General features: G+C 43.5%; 1 protein-coding gene across 1 annotated transcript in view; it reads left to right on the top strand.

Annotated features, from left to right (window-relative positions):
• The window catches only part of CMTM4 (CKLF like MARVEL transmembrane domain containing 4), a gene marked incomplete at its 5' end in the record, with an annotated part of 38,225 nt that overhangs the window by 21,268 nt on the left and 4,366 nt on the right, over positions 1–12,591 (top strand). The window contains one exon of the mRNA XM_081107505.1: positions 11,442–11,618. Within this exon, the coding sequence (XP_080963631.1) occupies positions 11,442–11,618 (177 nt within the window). The remainder of the gene's footprint in view (positions 1–11,441; positions 11,619–12,591) is intronic.

Here is a 12,591-nt window from a genome sequence, read left to right as displayed (position 1 = left end):
TCTCCTAATATCCTTTTATCGAGAAATGTCTTTATTTCACATTTGTCACTGAAGGTTAGTTTTGCTAGATATAGAGTTCTGGGTTGACAGTTTGTTTCTCAGCACTTTAAAAATGTTATTTCACTTTCTGGCCTCCATGGTTTCTGATATTAAATCAGCATCATTCAAATCATTGTTATGTATAATGCATAACTTTTATGTTTGCTTTTAGGACTTTTTCTTTGTTACTTTCCATGGTTTGATTATGATGCATCTGGACATAGATTTCTTTGAGTTTTTTCTGTTTGGGGTTTGCTGATCTTGAATCTTAAATTTATGTCTTTTGCCAAATATGGGAAATTATTATTTTTTCAAATACTTTTTTTTTATGTTGCATGCTCTTTTCCCTCTACTTTTGGGATTCCAATCACAAACAATAGACCTTTTTGTGCCTGAGTCTAAGCTGGGGAATTTTGGAGAGAAAAAAAAAGGGAACTGACTGCTGGTTCAGTGGTACTGTGAATTCTGATTTCCCTGATCTGTCTGCTGCTTATTATCTGTCTGCTGTTTATTTCTCAGAGTCATGTAATAGTTGCTTCACACATTGTTTCCAAATTTATAGCAGCATTTAGTGGGATGGACTGGGTGGGATGTACTTAACTGGGATTACAAAATTGTGATATTTGGAAGCTTTCTAATTTGTTTTTATTGTCTGCAGCAAATAAGCTGTTAGCTTGCAGGCTGCTGGGGCCCTGGTCTGCTTAGGCTGAGTTTTTGTTTTGAAAGTAAGGGAATATTTAAAATATTATTCTGGATATTGCTGGCATGTGCAGGGAATCATAAAAATATTTATTTTAACAAGGTTTGGATTTAATAACTTAATGAACAGACTTCTGCCTACATATGTGAAAGTGGAGTGTCCTACATAAGGAAAGGTTTGTGACCACTCAGTTCAACCCCGACCACCAAAATTTAAGTCTTTTACCCCAGTCTTTACTGACAAACCTTTAGGTTCAGCATGACTGATGTCACCTAAAACCTGTTGACTGCCCTCCTCTATTCTGTATTTCTGTTGCTGAATCTTTGTACCTTAAATGTTTGCCAGTTTGAATCAATTCTTGGCATCAGCCTGGCTTTGTATACTGTTGGGATAATTTTGAAGCTTCTCTTACATAGTAACAATTCCAAGTCTCTTATCCACAAATATGGCAAATGATAAGCCAGCCCAAATAATTGCTAGAAACTTATGTGGGCAGGGGCCATCCCAAAGGTCCTTCACCTGAACCCGTGTCCTAGGCTGACATGAAACATTAATGATCACCCTTTGGGTAGTGTTCAGTTACCTATGGGTATGGTTTAATGGTCATTTATTAGATGCCTGTTCCTTCCCCATTGGTTGGTCAGTCACTGACCAGCTCTTTTACCCAGTGCCTATTGTTGGGGGAGGGGATGGAGCAGGGAACCAGATAAACGTGATTCCTGAGACAGGTGCCACGTGGCAGTACACCTGGGAACATGGCGTGTGTGGGGGCACTTCCTCACGCAGCTCAGCTTGCAGGAGAGGCTAAAGCCACAGAGAGAAGGAGACTACGGGCAGCTTGTGTGAAGTGCGTGGGAGAAATGGGGGTGAAGCCTAGAGGGAGAAAGGCTAATGGTGGAGGCTTCCCAGAAGAGGTTGCTTTAATCTTTTCATCTGCTTGTTTTAAAATTACTTTTAAAAGAAATCACACAAGTAATACTACTTTATTTTTGAGGAAAAATTAGAAAAGACTGGTAAGTTAAAAGAAGAAAACAAATTTCCTGGAATCTTATTAATCAGACGTGAGTATCGTTTGTTCACAGTGTGCATAACACTTTTGTTTGTGTGTGTGTTTATTAACATGTGTACATATGGGTGTGTATACATACACACGATACAAATGAATAGTTGTATAGCAACTATTTTATGTATGCCTTTATCAATTGACTTTACAGCATTTTCTTTTTTCTTTTTCTATTTTTTATTTTAAATTTACATAGAGTGAATTTTACTTTTTATAGTGTACATTTCTGTGAGTTTTGACAAATATGTAGAGTCATGTGTCTACCACCACAGTCAGATAGTTCCACCAACCCTCAAAATGTCTCATTCTACCCTTTTTTGCCAACCCCTCTCTCTACTGCTACTCAAACCCTGGCAATTAGTAATTTTGTTTCCATCTCTATCATTTTGCCTTTTCCAGAATGTCACATAAATAGAATCACAAAGTATGTAGTCTTTTAAGTCTGGCTTTTTTTTTCCCACTTAGCATGATGCATTTGAGATATTCTTCCATGTTGCTGTGTGTCCCCCTGGAACACCTGCATCAGTAGCTTAACAGCCATTGGTGATCATGGCTTAGATCAGTGGTTCTCATTGGAGGTGGGAGGAGATTTTGCCCCCGCAGCTACCCCCTCCTTCCGCCCCCCCTGCAGGGGAAAGCCGAGACATTTTTGGTTGCTATCACAGGAGCTGAGTCAAGTACTGGTACTTAGTGGGTAGAGGCCAGGGATGCTGCTGAACATCATAGGATGAGCCCTTTCTGGGAGATACTTATAAACCATGTAAATCAGCCCTACCCGGGTTGGCTCAGCGGATAGAGCATCAGCCTGCAGACTCAAGGGTCCCAGGTTCGATTCCGGTCAAGGGCATGTACCTTGGTTGCGGGCACATTCCTGGTGGGGATTGTGCAGGAAGCAGCTGATCTGTGTTTCTAACTCTCTATCCCTCTCCCTTCCTCTCTGTAAAAATCAATAAAATATATTTAAAAAAAACAACTATGTAAATCAGTTATAGTCCTGACTCACCCTCAGTAGTCCTTGCTAACGCCCTTGCCTTCTGATATGCTTATCAGAATGTCCTGTCCCAGACCTGGAATCTGTCATTTCTCCTAGAAGTTCTTGTTCTTTGAGTGGGAAATAATATTTAGAAATCTCAGCCTGGGCACTAGAGATGGGAGTCTGGATCAGAGGAATCTGTGTGTGTGCTAAGAAAGCAGCATGACAAAGCCCTGGGGACCAGTGAGGAGAGGCAGGGTAGGAAGGGAGCAATGGAGGTCAAGGGTGGGTGAAGGGCTGATCAGCAGTGCCCAGTGTTGTAAAGGGTTCAGGGACTGGGTTTGAACCCCAACTCTGCTACTAATGAGACTTTGTAATCTTGGATTGGTTACTTAACTTCTTTCCCTCATTTTTGTCGTCAATAGGATGGTGATTAAAAACCATGTGCTTCTTGGGGTGATAAAAATGTTCATAATGGTGATGGCTGCATAACTTTGAATATACTAAAAACTACTGAATTATACACTTTAAGTGGGTGAATTTTACGGTGTGTGAATTATATCTCAATTAAAAACAAGCAAACCAACTATGTTTCTCACAGGATGGAATGGCAGTTTAATGGCTGTAGCAGTGCCTAGCACAGCATTTGACCCACAGTAGGACTTGGCAGATGTTGAATTTCTTAGGAGGACCAGAGGGTCACATTGTAGGGGCCACAGTTTTTACTGTCTCTAGAGCTGGGGACACCATTTACAAGGACTATGCTGAATTTGTGTAGGAAGGTACCTGAATCCGCAAGTCTTTGACTCTGTGGCAAGGCTCTGGGGGTCCCAGGTTTGGCCACTTAAGGAGGCTCTTCTCCTGGCCCCCCCTCAGTTGGATGATGTGGAGGTGCTAGGGGCTGTTAGGGTTCACAGGTCTCATGGCTGAGCTGGTTTTTCCAAGTGGGTCTCCTCCTGGCCTCTTAGAATTTATGGTTCGTTATTTTAGCCTAAATTAATCTTTAGAACAAAGCTACTCTTGGTCTTGTTTCTCACTCAATGAGAAAAGCGGTGCTCTTTCCCATCCTGTTAAGGTGGTTGTCAGAGATGTTAGGGTGGGGAAGTGCCCAAGAATTAAAGCAGAGAGGAAGGGAAGGGGGAAGGGTTTGCTTTTGGATCATGCGGGGATGTGATGCTGCTCTCTGGGATTTCTGCTTTATGCATGAAGCCAGGACGGGGGACAGAAAACGCGAGTGCCAGCAGCAGTTAAACATCTTCAGATGTGTATGGTTTGAAGCAGCTTGTGTCCTGTGTCCTCCTCATGTGCTTCATTAGTAATGTGAACGGTCTGAAATGTAGCTTCTTGGGCAGGGTGGCATTTGCAGTAAAATCTTGTGGGTATTCTTTTGGCAAGAAAGATGCTGACCGTCCTGTGGTTTTCTGAAATCATGTGCAATTATATCATCAAACCACATATAAGATTTTCTGGACTTTATTTTAAAAACAAGAAAATATTTTGCACTTCACTGGGTCACGCTGTCTGTGTGCTCTGGGTAGTTGGCTGTCCAAGCCTATTTTAATTTGTCCGAGACCGATCTGCTCTGGTGAGCCATTGTTGACGAGTTATCCCTGGGTTTAATCTGTGTGCACTCGTGCTCGCTGCTCTGTACGTGTAATAATTTATGTTAAAGGTGAGAGTCTTGCCAAAAATGAAATTGAAATACAGTCTCCTAAGTTCAGCTCTTAACTTATGTATGGCTGTAGGATTCCAAACCAGCAAAATTATTTACACAGCAGAACCCAGCCTGAAAAATGTGTCAGGAGTACTAGTTGAGTAGGTCTTGTGGCGTGAGCCAAACTCAGACCGAACCAAGCCCACAGCTTCCTGGAGCCGCCAGCAAGAGTCCTCGCCCTCGGCCCTCAAATGAAACAAAGCCTCAGGGTTTGAAGGAAGCACAGCTTGGGGTGTGGCTGGTTGGACTGGTGACAGACCTGCCACTGCCCCGTCCTCTCAGCCACCTCTTTTCCTCTGACCCCCCTGAGCCCTTGGCAGCCTCCCCCTTTTGTCCTCATGCCTCCCTTTCTTCTCAACAAGGAACCTACTTGCCGGTGCCCCCAGCTCCTTTGCCTAACGAATCCTGCTGCCCAGTGAGTGCTCCCAGCCAGCGCGGGCGGCCCTGGCACCCAGGGCATCCCTGCCCTTCCTGAGCAGGTGGTTTTCTTTTCTTTCTCTGCATCTCGCACATCCATAGCTTGGACACTGTTTGTTTAGCTGCAGAAAAACAATGGAACCAAAGAGCAAATGCAGAGACATTGATCGCAGGTTAAATAATTTATACCTGCATTTAGCGCTTTCGATTCGGAACCAAATAATATTTGCTTATTGTTTATTGTCTCGGGGAGAGGAGGGTAATATTTTAAATCGACCTTCCTCATGGGATGGCCTCCCTTGCGGGGAGCAGCTCTCGGATTGTTTTTCTTAGAACAATGCAGTAGCAGTTAGACCCTTTGAGTGGGTAATCACATTGTGTGCTTTGTCAGGGGCCCTCGTGGCACGGCTCCCTGAGTCCTAGCTTGTGTTCCTTGAGAGAAGTCATGTAGTGATGCTTTTTCCTTTAGGCAAGCATGTGGGGAAGGAGCAGACCCTGGGTCAGTTACATGTTAGTCCTCTGGTGTACGAGAACGAGGTGTGGGAGGAACTAGCTTTGGGCCCTGGGCCGAACCTTCTGGGCCACACGATGGAGATGTGAACATCAGAGATAAAGAGTGGACTGTGCCCAGTACAGAGCCCGAGAGCATCCTCACCTTATTGATGCTCCTCTAAATGCATGGCATTGTAACTCTGCGGTGCCTTGCAGTGCACGGCTAGCTTCTTGAGCCCCTTCAGCAGACCATGCAACATGGCCTGCGAGCTTATGTTTTAAGTGATCTGTCAGTTAACAGACATGTCCATATGAGAGCAGCTTAAACCCCTGGCTTCAGGACTCAGAGAGACGGTGGGGAAGGCCGTGTGCCTCTTCTGTGGTTCTAACTCCAGGATCCTGTCTTAGCATCAGCTGTGCGTTGAGAGTGGAGCTGGTTTCTGAAGTGCAGTCACTTCCTCGCCCCTCCACTGCCCTCTCTGGGTTCTCTGTTCTGCACATCATGAGGTCTTTCAGCAAAAGCAGCAACTTAACAACTTGCCTGTTGGGTCTTTGTGGCTCAATAGAAGCCACGTCTCATCTTTCAAATATTTTTTTTTCCAGTGTAGTTGGGAAGAGAGAATTTTGAATATGCTAGAGTTGATTAGGACTTGATTTGATACTGAAGGTACTTTGGATCCTGCTGTGTGTGTGTGTGTGTGTGTGTGTGTGTGTGTGTGTGTGTGTTCATCACTTAATTAACAAGGTCCTCAGGGTCCTCATAGTTGCTACCCTGCTGGGTAAATGAGCTTCTGTTTTTCACTCTGTGCATTTAATTGTGCATGACCTGAGTCCTGACAGTACTGACCGGCACATGGCTTTTTTTGTTTCCCAAACTGTTTTTCCCCCCCAACACCGTGTTGTGGTGTTAACAGGTGTGCTGAGGGAAAAGAAAAATTTCTATGTTCAGTAACATAATCTACACATCCAATAAAGGCAAACAGGTTATGTACTGTGAGGCCTTTTCGAACTGTTCACTTGCTGATGTGCCCCAAGGCCAGGGATATAGTTAGGATTTTGTCTTACCTTCGAAGAGGTCTTCATGGGTATTAGGGACATGGGCTATGGTCCTTCCCATTACATTAGTGAGAGTAAGCATGGCTTTTTATCATGTGCCCGCCTTGAGGCTGTTCTATGCCCACTTCCTGCCCTTCCAGTGTCGTGGCGGCCAGGAAATAGGATTGTGTGCTATCAGGGAGGCTTTAAGGATGATGAATTCTTCTGATAAAGGGTCCAACATGGACTTGCAGGGTGACTTTCATTTTCCATTAAAGTTTTTGTCATTTAAAAATATTCTTGAATGGTTTCAAAGCAAGTAAGAATTGATTCTTAGAGTGCACTAACATTTAATTCATAATAAACCTGGATGTTTCAAAAGTGTTTATACATGTGATATTTAACTTTTAAAATAAAAATACCATTTATTGTAGAAATTTTGAAAAATTAAAGAGGCATGTATTTTTTAAAAAATATATTTTATTGATTTTTTTTTTTTTTACAGAGAGGAAGGGAGAGGGATAGAGAGTTAGAAACATCGATGAGAGAGAAACATTGATCAGCTGCCTCCTGCACACCCCCTCCTGGGGATGTGCCCACAACCAAGGCACATGCCCATGACCGGAATCGAACCTGGGACCCTTTAGTCCCCAGGCCGACGCTCTACCCACTGAGCCAAACCGGTTAGGGCGAGGCCTGTATTTTTAAAAAGTCTATTTACAATCCTAACCACATAGATGTATATTGAAATTCCAATTGTTTTGTTTGTTTGTTTTAAAAGAGTTTAAGTAACATAGTCGATGTCTTTACCCTGACAATCTGGTAAGAGTTTGTCTGTAAAACCATTTCAATCCGGTGTCTTTAAGAGTGAGGGGGATGGTAACATATTCATCCTGTAAATTTGTAGTTTTGTATTAGATACCAGGGCATGTGCAGATTAACATTATGCCTTTCTAGTCACATGAACTGGATTATGCTTAGTAACAAACTTGAAATCTCAAGGTTGAACACAAGGGACGTTTCCTTTTACTCATGTTACACAGTCTCCCAGGTTGTGGTAAGCAGGCTGCCCATCAGCCTCACACAGAGCCACCCACCCCCACCTGGAACATTGCTGGCTGCTGGGGCGGGTGTGTGTGTGTGTGTGTGTGTGTGTGTGTGTGTGTGTGTGTGTGGTGAAACTGATCATGGTTCCTAAAGGCTGCTGCCAGAAGTAACAGATGTCTCATCCACTCACCTTTCGTTGCCTAAACTCGGAAGTAGATTAGGTTTAGAGGGGCTTGAGACACAGATGATTTGGAGGCCCACTTTAAGGATGAAGATACAAAATTAAAGATATAAAGCTAGGTACAATAGTGCATATTTAGAATGAGAAACACATTAAATTACAAATTTAAAAAGTGTTCCCTTCTGTTTTTGCCTCCACTAAGATGGATCATTTTTGAACTTTAGTATGGTCACTTAATTCTGAAAAGTATACAAAGTTAATCTGAAATGTACTAGTAGATGTATGTCTGAACAATTCAGATTTTAGATTGCCACTGCATTGTATCACGCATCATCATTTTATGATCAATATGCTCTTATACTACGTACATCGGCGTTCTGATGAATATGTGTAGGAAGTCGTCACTGGAACATTCGTTTCTTCAGGCTGTTTCAATGCGTTGGAGAATTTTAACGCCATTTGCTTTGGGATTGTCGGACCTTGTCAGTTCAAGATTTGTCAGGTATGTCAGGATGTGAACTGATACACTGGGAGGCATGAACTGTAATCTCCTACACATATGTACTTGCTCTTTGTAGTATTGCCACAGGTTTCTGCCCTACAGACCCTGGAATTCTAATAAACTTTATTTTATGTGATTCCCAACAAAAAGGGAGACAATGTTGAGTGTGTTTATAACTGTATTACTGCATTATTGAATATATTCCTGATAGGACACAACTTCCATTTAGATACCGATGAAACCACAATTGTCCACTTATAGTATCTCGCATTTGATGATCTGAAGAATTCTCCACAGATTAGCTTCTGGCTCCATATGTTTCAAACCCTGTTTCTCCTTCACCACCGACATACTTCTGTGGCATGGTAGGACCCACTTATCCTGTGAATTTTAGGGCCTGTTTCTTCATTATGATGTCAGATCAAAGCATCTCTGGAAGCCATTCTGACAGTGGGAAAGCTGTAGTAACCATATGCATGAAAGTGAGAGCGAAACCCCAATTTAACATACCCCTCACTCAACTTTTAATTTGCTGAATCCCCAAAATGCTTATTCTGTTCCATCACCACCTGGCAAAAGGAGTGGAGATAGTCAAGAAGTTGAGTGGTGAGTGCTGAGTTCAGAAGTTCTGCAGCTTCATTCATCATCTCGCGGATAAATCTGCCTTGGGGAAAATCTCATAGCTCAAATCTCCAACCCCACTGTGTGCCTGCCACTATGTATTAGAAAATTTTTAAATGTTTTATAGTAACTTCATCAGCCAACCCCCACCCCACCCTTCCTACTTTTTGATGCTGCCAATCATACTTAGCTGCAATTGTGGAAATCTGACAGCTTTTTAATATCAATTTATTTGTCAGCTATTTTTTATATGCTTTTTAATTGATTTTTTTTTGAGAGAGAGAGAGAGAGAGAGAGAGAGAGAGAGAGAGAGAGAGAGAAACATTGATGAGAGAGAAACATTGATTGGCTGCCTCCTGCAGCCCCCTACTGGGGTGTTAGTCCGCAATCCGGGCATGTGCCCTGACCAGAATCAAACCAGCAACCTCCTGGTGCATGGGATGATGCTCAGCCAACTGAGCCAGGGCTTACTTTTTAAAAACCTCTCCTTTAGAATATGAGCTAAGGAGCAGGGAATTTTATCTTTTGTTCACTGCTATATTGAATGGACTGTTAGATTTGCATATTCTTGAAACCATTTTTATTTTAATATTTAAGAATGTAGGTGTTACCTTCCCACACAAATATGGTTGAAGTTAGCATACCAGAAACATTTGTAACTCATCAGTATAGTGTGTTATTTCTTGCCCAAGATTGCTAGATCCAATTACAGGGGTAAAAAAAAGTTTAGGAGTTTTCCTTATATGAACTATTTCTTTGTGAATTGCCTGCAAGTCAGGCATATAATTCAGGTGGAGAATTAAAGTCTATGGTTCTGGAGAATATAAGAAACCATTAGGAAAAGCACGAAGTGTGTGCTTAAACACCCATATCTTTAATGTGCTGATTATAATAGAAATGTGAAAATACCACATATTGTTAGAAAAAGGTGTCTTTTTCTGTGAAAGTATTGGCAGTGGAAAAAGCAGAGCTACCCTTCCTTTTCTGTAGGGATGCTAGCAAGTACTCCAGGAATTGTTTTATGGGTTTTTAGTGGCTCCATGAGCCCCCATTTGTTGGCTGTGTGCAAACTATTTTGCTTAGTATCTTAGGAGTAGAGAGAGATCGATGGGCTGTATCCTTAAGAAGCTCAGGAGGCATAATCCTATATAATAAAAGGCTAATATGCAAATCGACTAAACGGCAAAATGACCGGTCGCTATGACGCACACTGACCACTAGAGGGCAGATGCTCAACACAGGAGCTGTCCCCGGGTGGTCAGTGCACTCCCACAAGGGGAGCTCCTCTCAGCCAGAAGCCAGGCTCACGGCTGGTGAGTGCAGTGGCAGTGGCGGGAACCTCTCCTGCCTCTGTGGCAGTGCTAAGGATATCCAACTGCCGGCTTAGGCCTTCTCCCTAAGCTGTCAGCCAGACATCCCCCAAGGGCTCCCGGACTGCAAGAGGGCGCAGGCTGTGCTGAGAGAGACGACCCCCCCCCCATGTGCACGAATTTCGTGCACCGGGCCTCTAGTAGTAAGCATAAGAAAGGTAGAATTCAATCACAGAGGAGCAAGCTTTCCTGAGAGAGGGTGGAATCAGATATTGTCTGGCAATGAGAGACACAGTCAGGGAAGACACAGGGAGGAGGTGGCATTGAGTAGAGCATTGAAAGGCACGAGTGGATCTACAGTAGGTGGAGAAGGGCCCCAGAGCAGCATGTGCTTCCCATGCTTGAATCATCTGAGGATCTTGTAGAAAATGCAGATTTTGACTCTTTTGGTCAAGGAAGGGGGAAGTAGAGATTTTGCATTTCTAACAAGCTCCCTGGTGAGGCTGATGTCTGGCTTGAAGGACAGATCTGGAACCACCGAGCTGCCTCCCTGTACATCCTTGACCTTTGAGGTGAGGTCTAGACTGGAAACTGGTGTAGGCTTGACATAAGGTAGGTTGTGAAGTGCTTGGTTAAAGAGGTGAAGTAGAGGCCAGGAGCTCATTCCGATGTGGTTTTAGGTGTGAGAACTCCATGCCTTTCTTTGATCACAGGGCCATTAACTCAGCCTTTGTGTGGGCTTCCTCCTTTTCCTGAATTCTTCCTTTCAAAGTTCACTGGTAATTTCCAATGATAGCTATTTGACTTCATGATGGTCTCCAATCTCTTGGGACATATTGTTAAAATGTAACTTTGATCCTTCAGAAAGAAATTGATTCTATTATTGGTATATTTAACAATGATTTTTATCAACTGCTAGTCTATCTTTTTGTGATCCAGTCCAATGATAAACCATAGCTCATGAATTAACTAAATGGGCCTCCTTTTTAGAATAGAGACTATAAATTAGAAACGTGTGTAGACAGTGTCCACTTACTCATGGCAGAGATAGAACTACTAGTAAAAAAAAAAATCACAGAGACATTCCTTTCTGCTTCTTCGCAAGGGCTACACCGTAACAGACTGGATTCACACGAGGAATTTGATAACGGCTCTATACCTTTACATCCTCATGTAAGAATTGAACCAGGTCGTACTCCTGACAGTGATAACTGCCGTCCCCAGAGGGAACCTCTGTGGCTGCATATGGTGGTGGTGGTGGGTTTTATTTAAATGTGGCAGGCACCTGTGTCCCCGGATGTGTACTAAACCTACAGACACATGATATGTTTCCAATCTTCTTCCTAGATCTTGGCCCTGATTGCGTTCATCTGCATAGAGACCATCATGGAATGCTCCCCGTGTGAAGGCCTCTACTTTTTTGAGTTTGTGAGCTGCAGTGCGTTTGTGGTGACCGGAGTCTTGCTGATTCTGTTCAGTCTCAACCTTCACATGAGGATCCCCCAGATCAACTGGAACCTGACGGTGAGTACAGTCACCGCCCTCCGACTGTGAAAGGATCGGCTGCTGCTTGGCTCCAGGAAGAGTGGGAACCGCTCCATGTCGTGTTTGGTTCCAGTTCATTGCGGTACTGAAATACTCCACTGTCATTCAGCTGTGAAATGTTACATTTCTTTCCTGAGTTGAATAAAATTACAACTTAAATGGAATCTTCACTAATGGCAGAAACATCATAATAATTGTTTTGACTTCTTTGAAGATATCATTTCAATTTCATGATCTTCTGAGATTAGTGATGTTGATATGTGTACAGAATATGGGAAAGAGAAAATGGAATTAATGCATTTTTGCATATATTTTATACCGGACCCAAAAGCCATTTATAAAAGAATTGATTCGGGAAGAATTGAAACTATGAATGAAATGGCAATAACTTGCAAAGCCTAAGGATATTATCAAATTCAAAGCAACTGGGAGGATGGAAGGAAGGGTTAGTGTTTGATCAGTCTTGACTGGAAATGTGTCCTCTTCTCCCTGTGGTTTGGGTTCCTAACCCTGTTTGACAGCCTTGCCCTCCAATCAGCATGGGAAGCTCCTGGCTGGTCACTCCCAGGCCCCTTTTCCTGGACGTGTGCTACTTGTCTTTACTGTGCTAAACGAGGGGAAAGTTAATAGCACTTGGTTTTCTTGGTATTTCTCTGCAAGTGAGCATGTGCAGGAGCTCAGAGGGAATCGTTCAGGGAAACACAGGAAAGCAGTCAGCTGCCTCAGCCTCTGGGCCTGTGGGAGGAGGACCCCGTGGGCCCACAGCTTCTAAGAGGGCAGCAGAGGAGGGGAGGGCGCTGGGACCAGCTGCCTCAGGAGAGCGCCTCTCTCTTGGCTGGTGCAGCACCATGGAAGTGTGGCCCCTGTGAGGGAGCTGGGGAGGAGGCCGGAGCTGGTCACCTTGCCTCGCAGGGCCACTCCCAGGTGATCCTGTGGGGTGCCCAGAGGAGAG

This window comes from Myotis nattereri, assembly GCF_964212035.1.
Source record: "Myotis nattereri genome assembly, chromosome: 15".
Lineage (NCBI taxonomy): Eukaryota > Metazoa > Chordata > Mammalia > Chiroptera > Vespertilionidae > Myotis > Myotis nattereri.
This window is presented reverse-complemented; position numbering and strand designations above follow the sequence as displayed.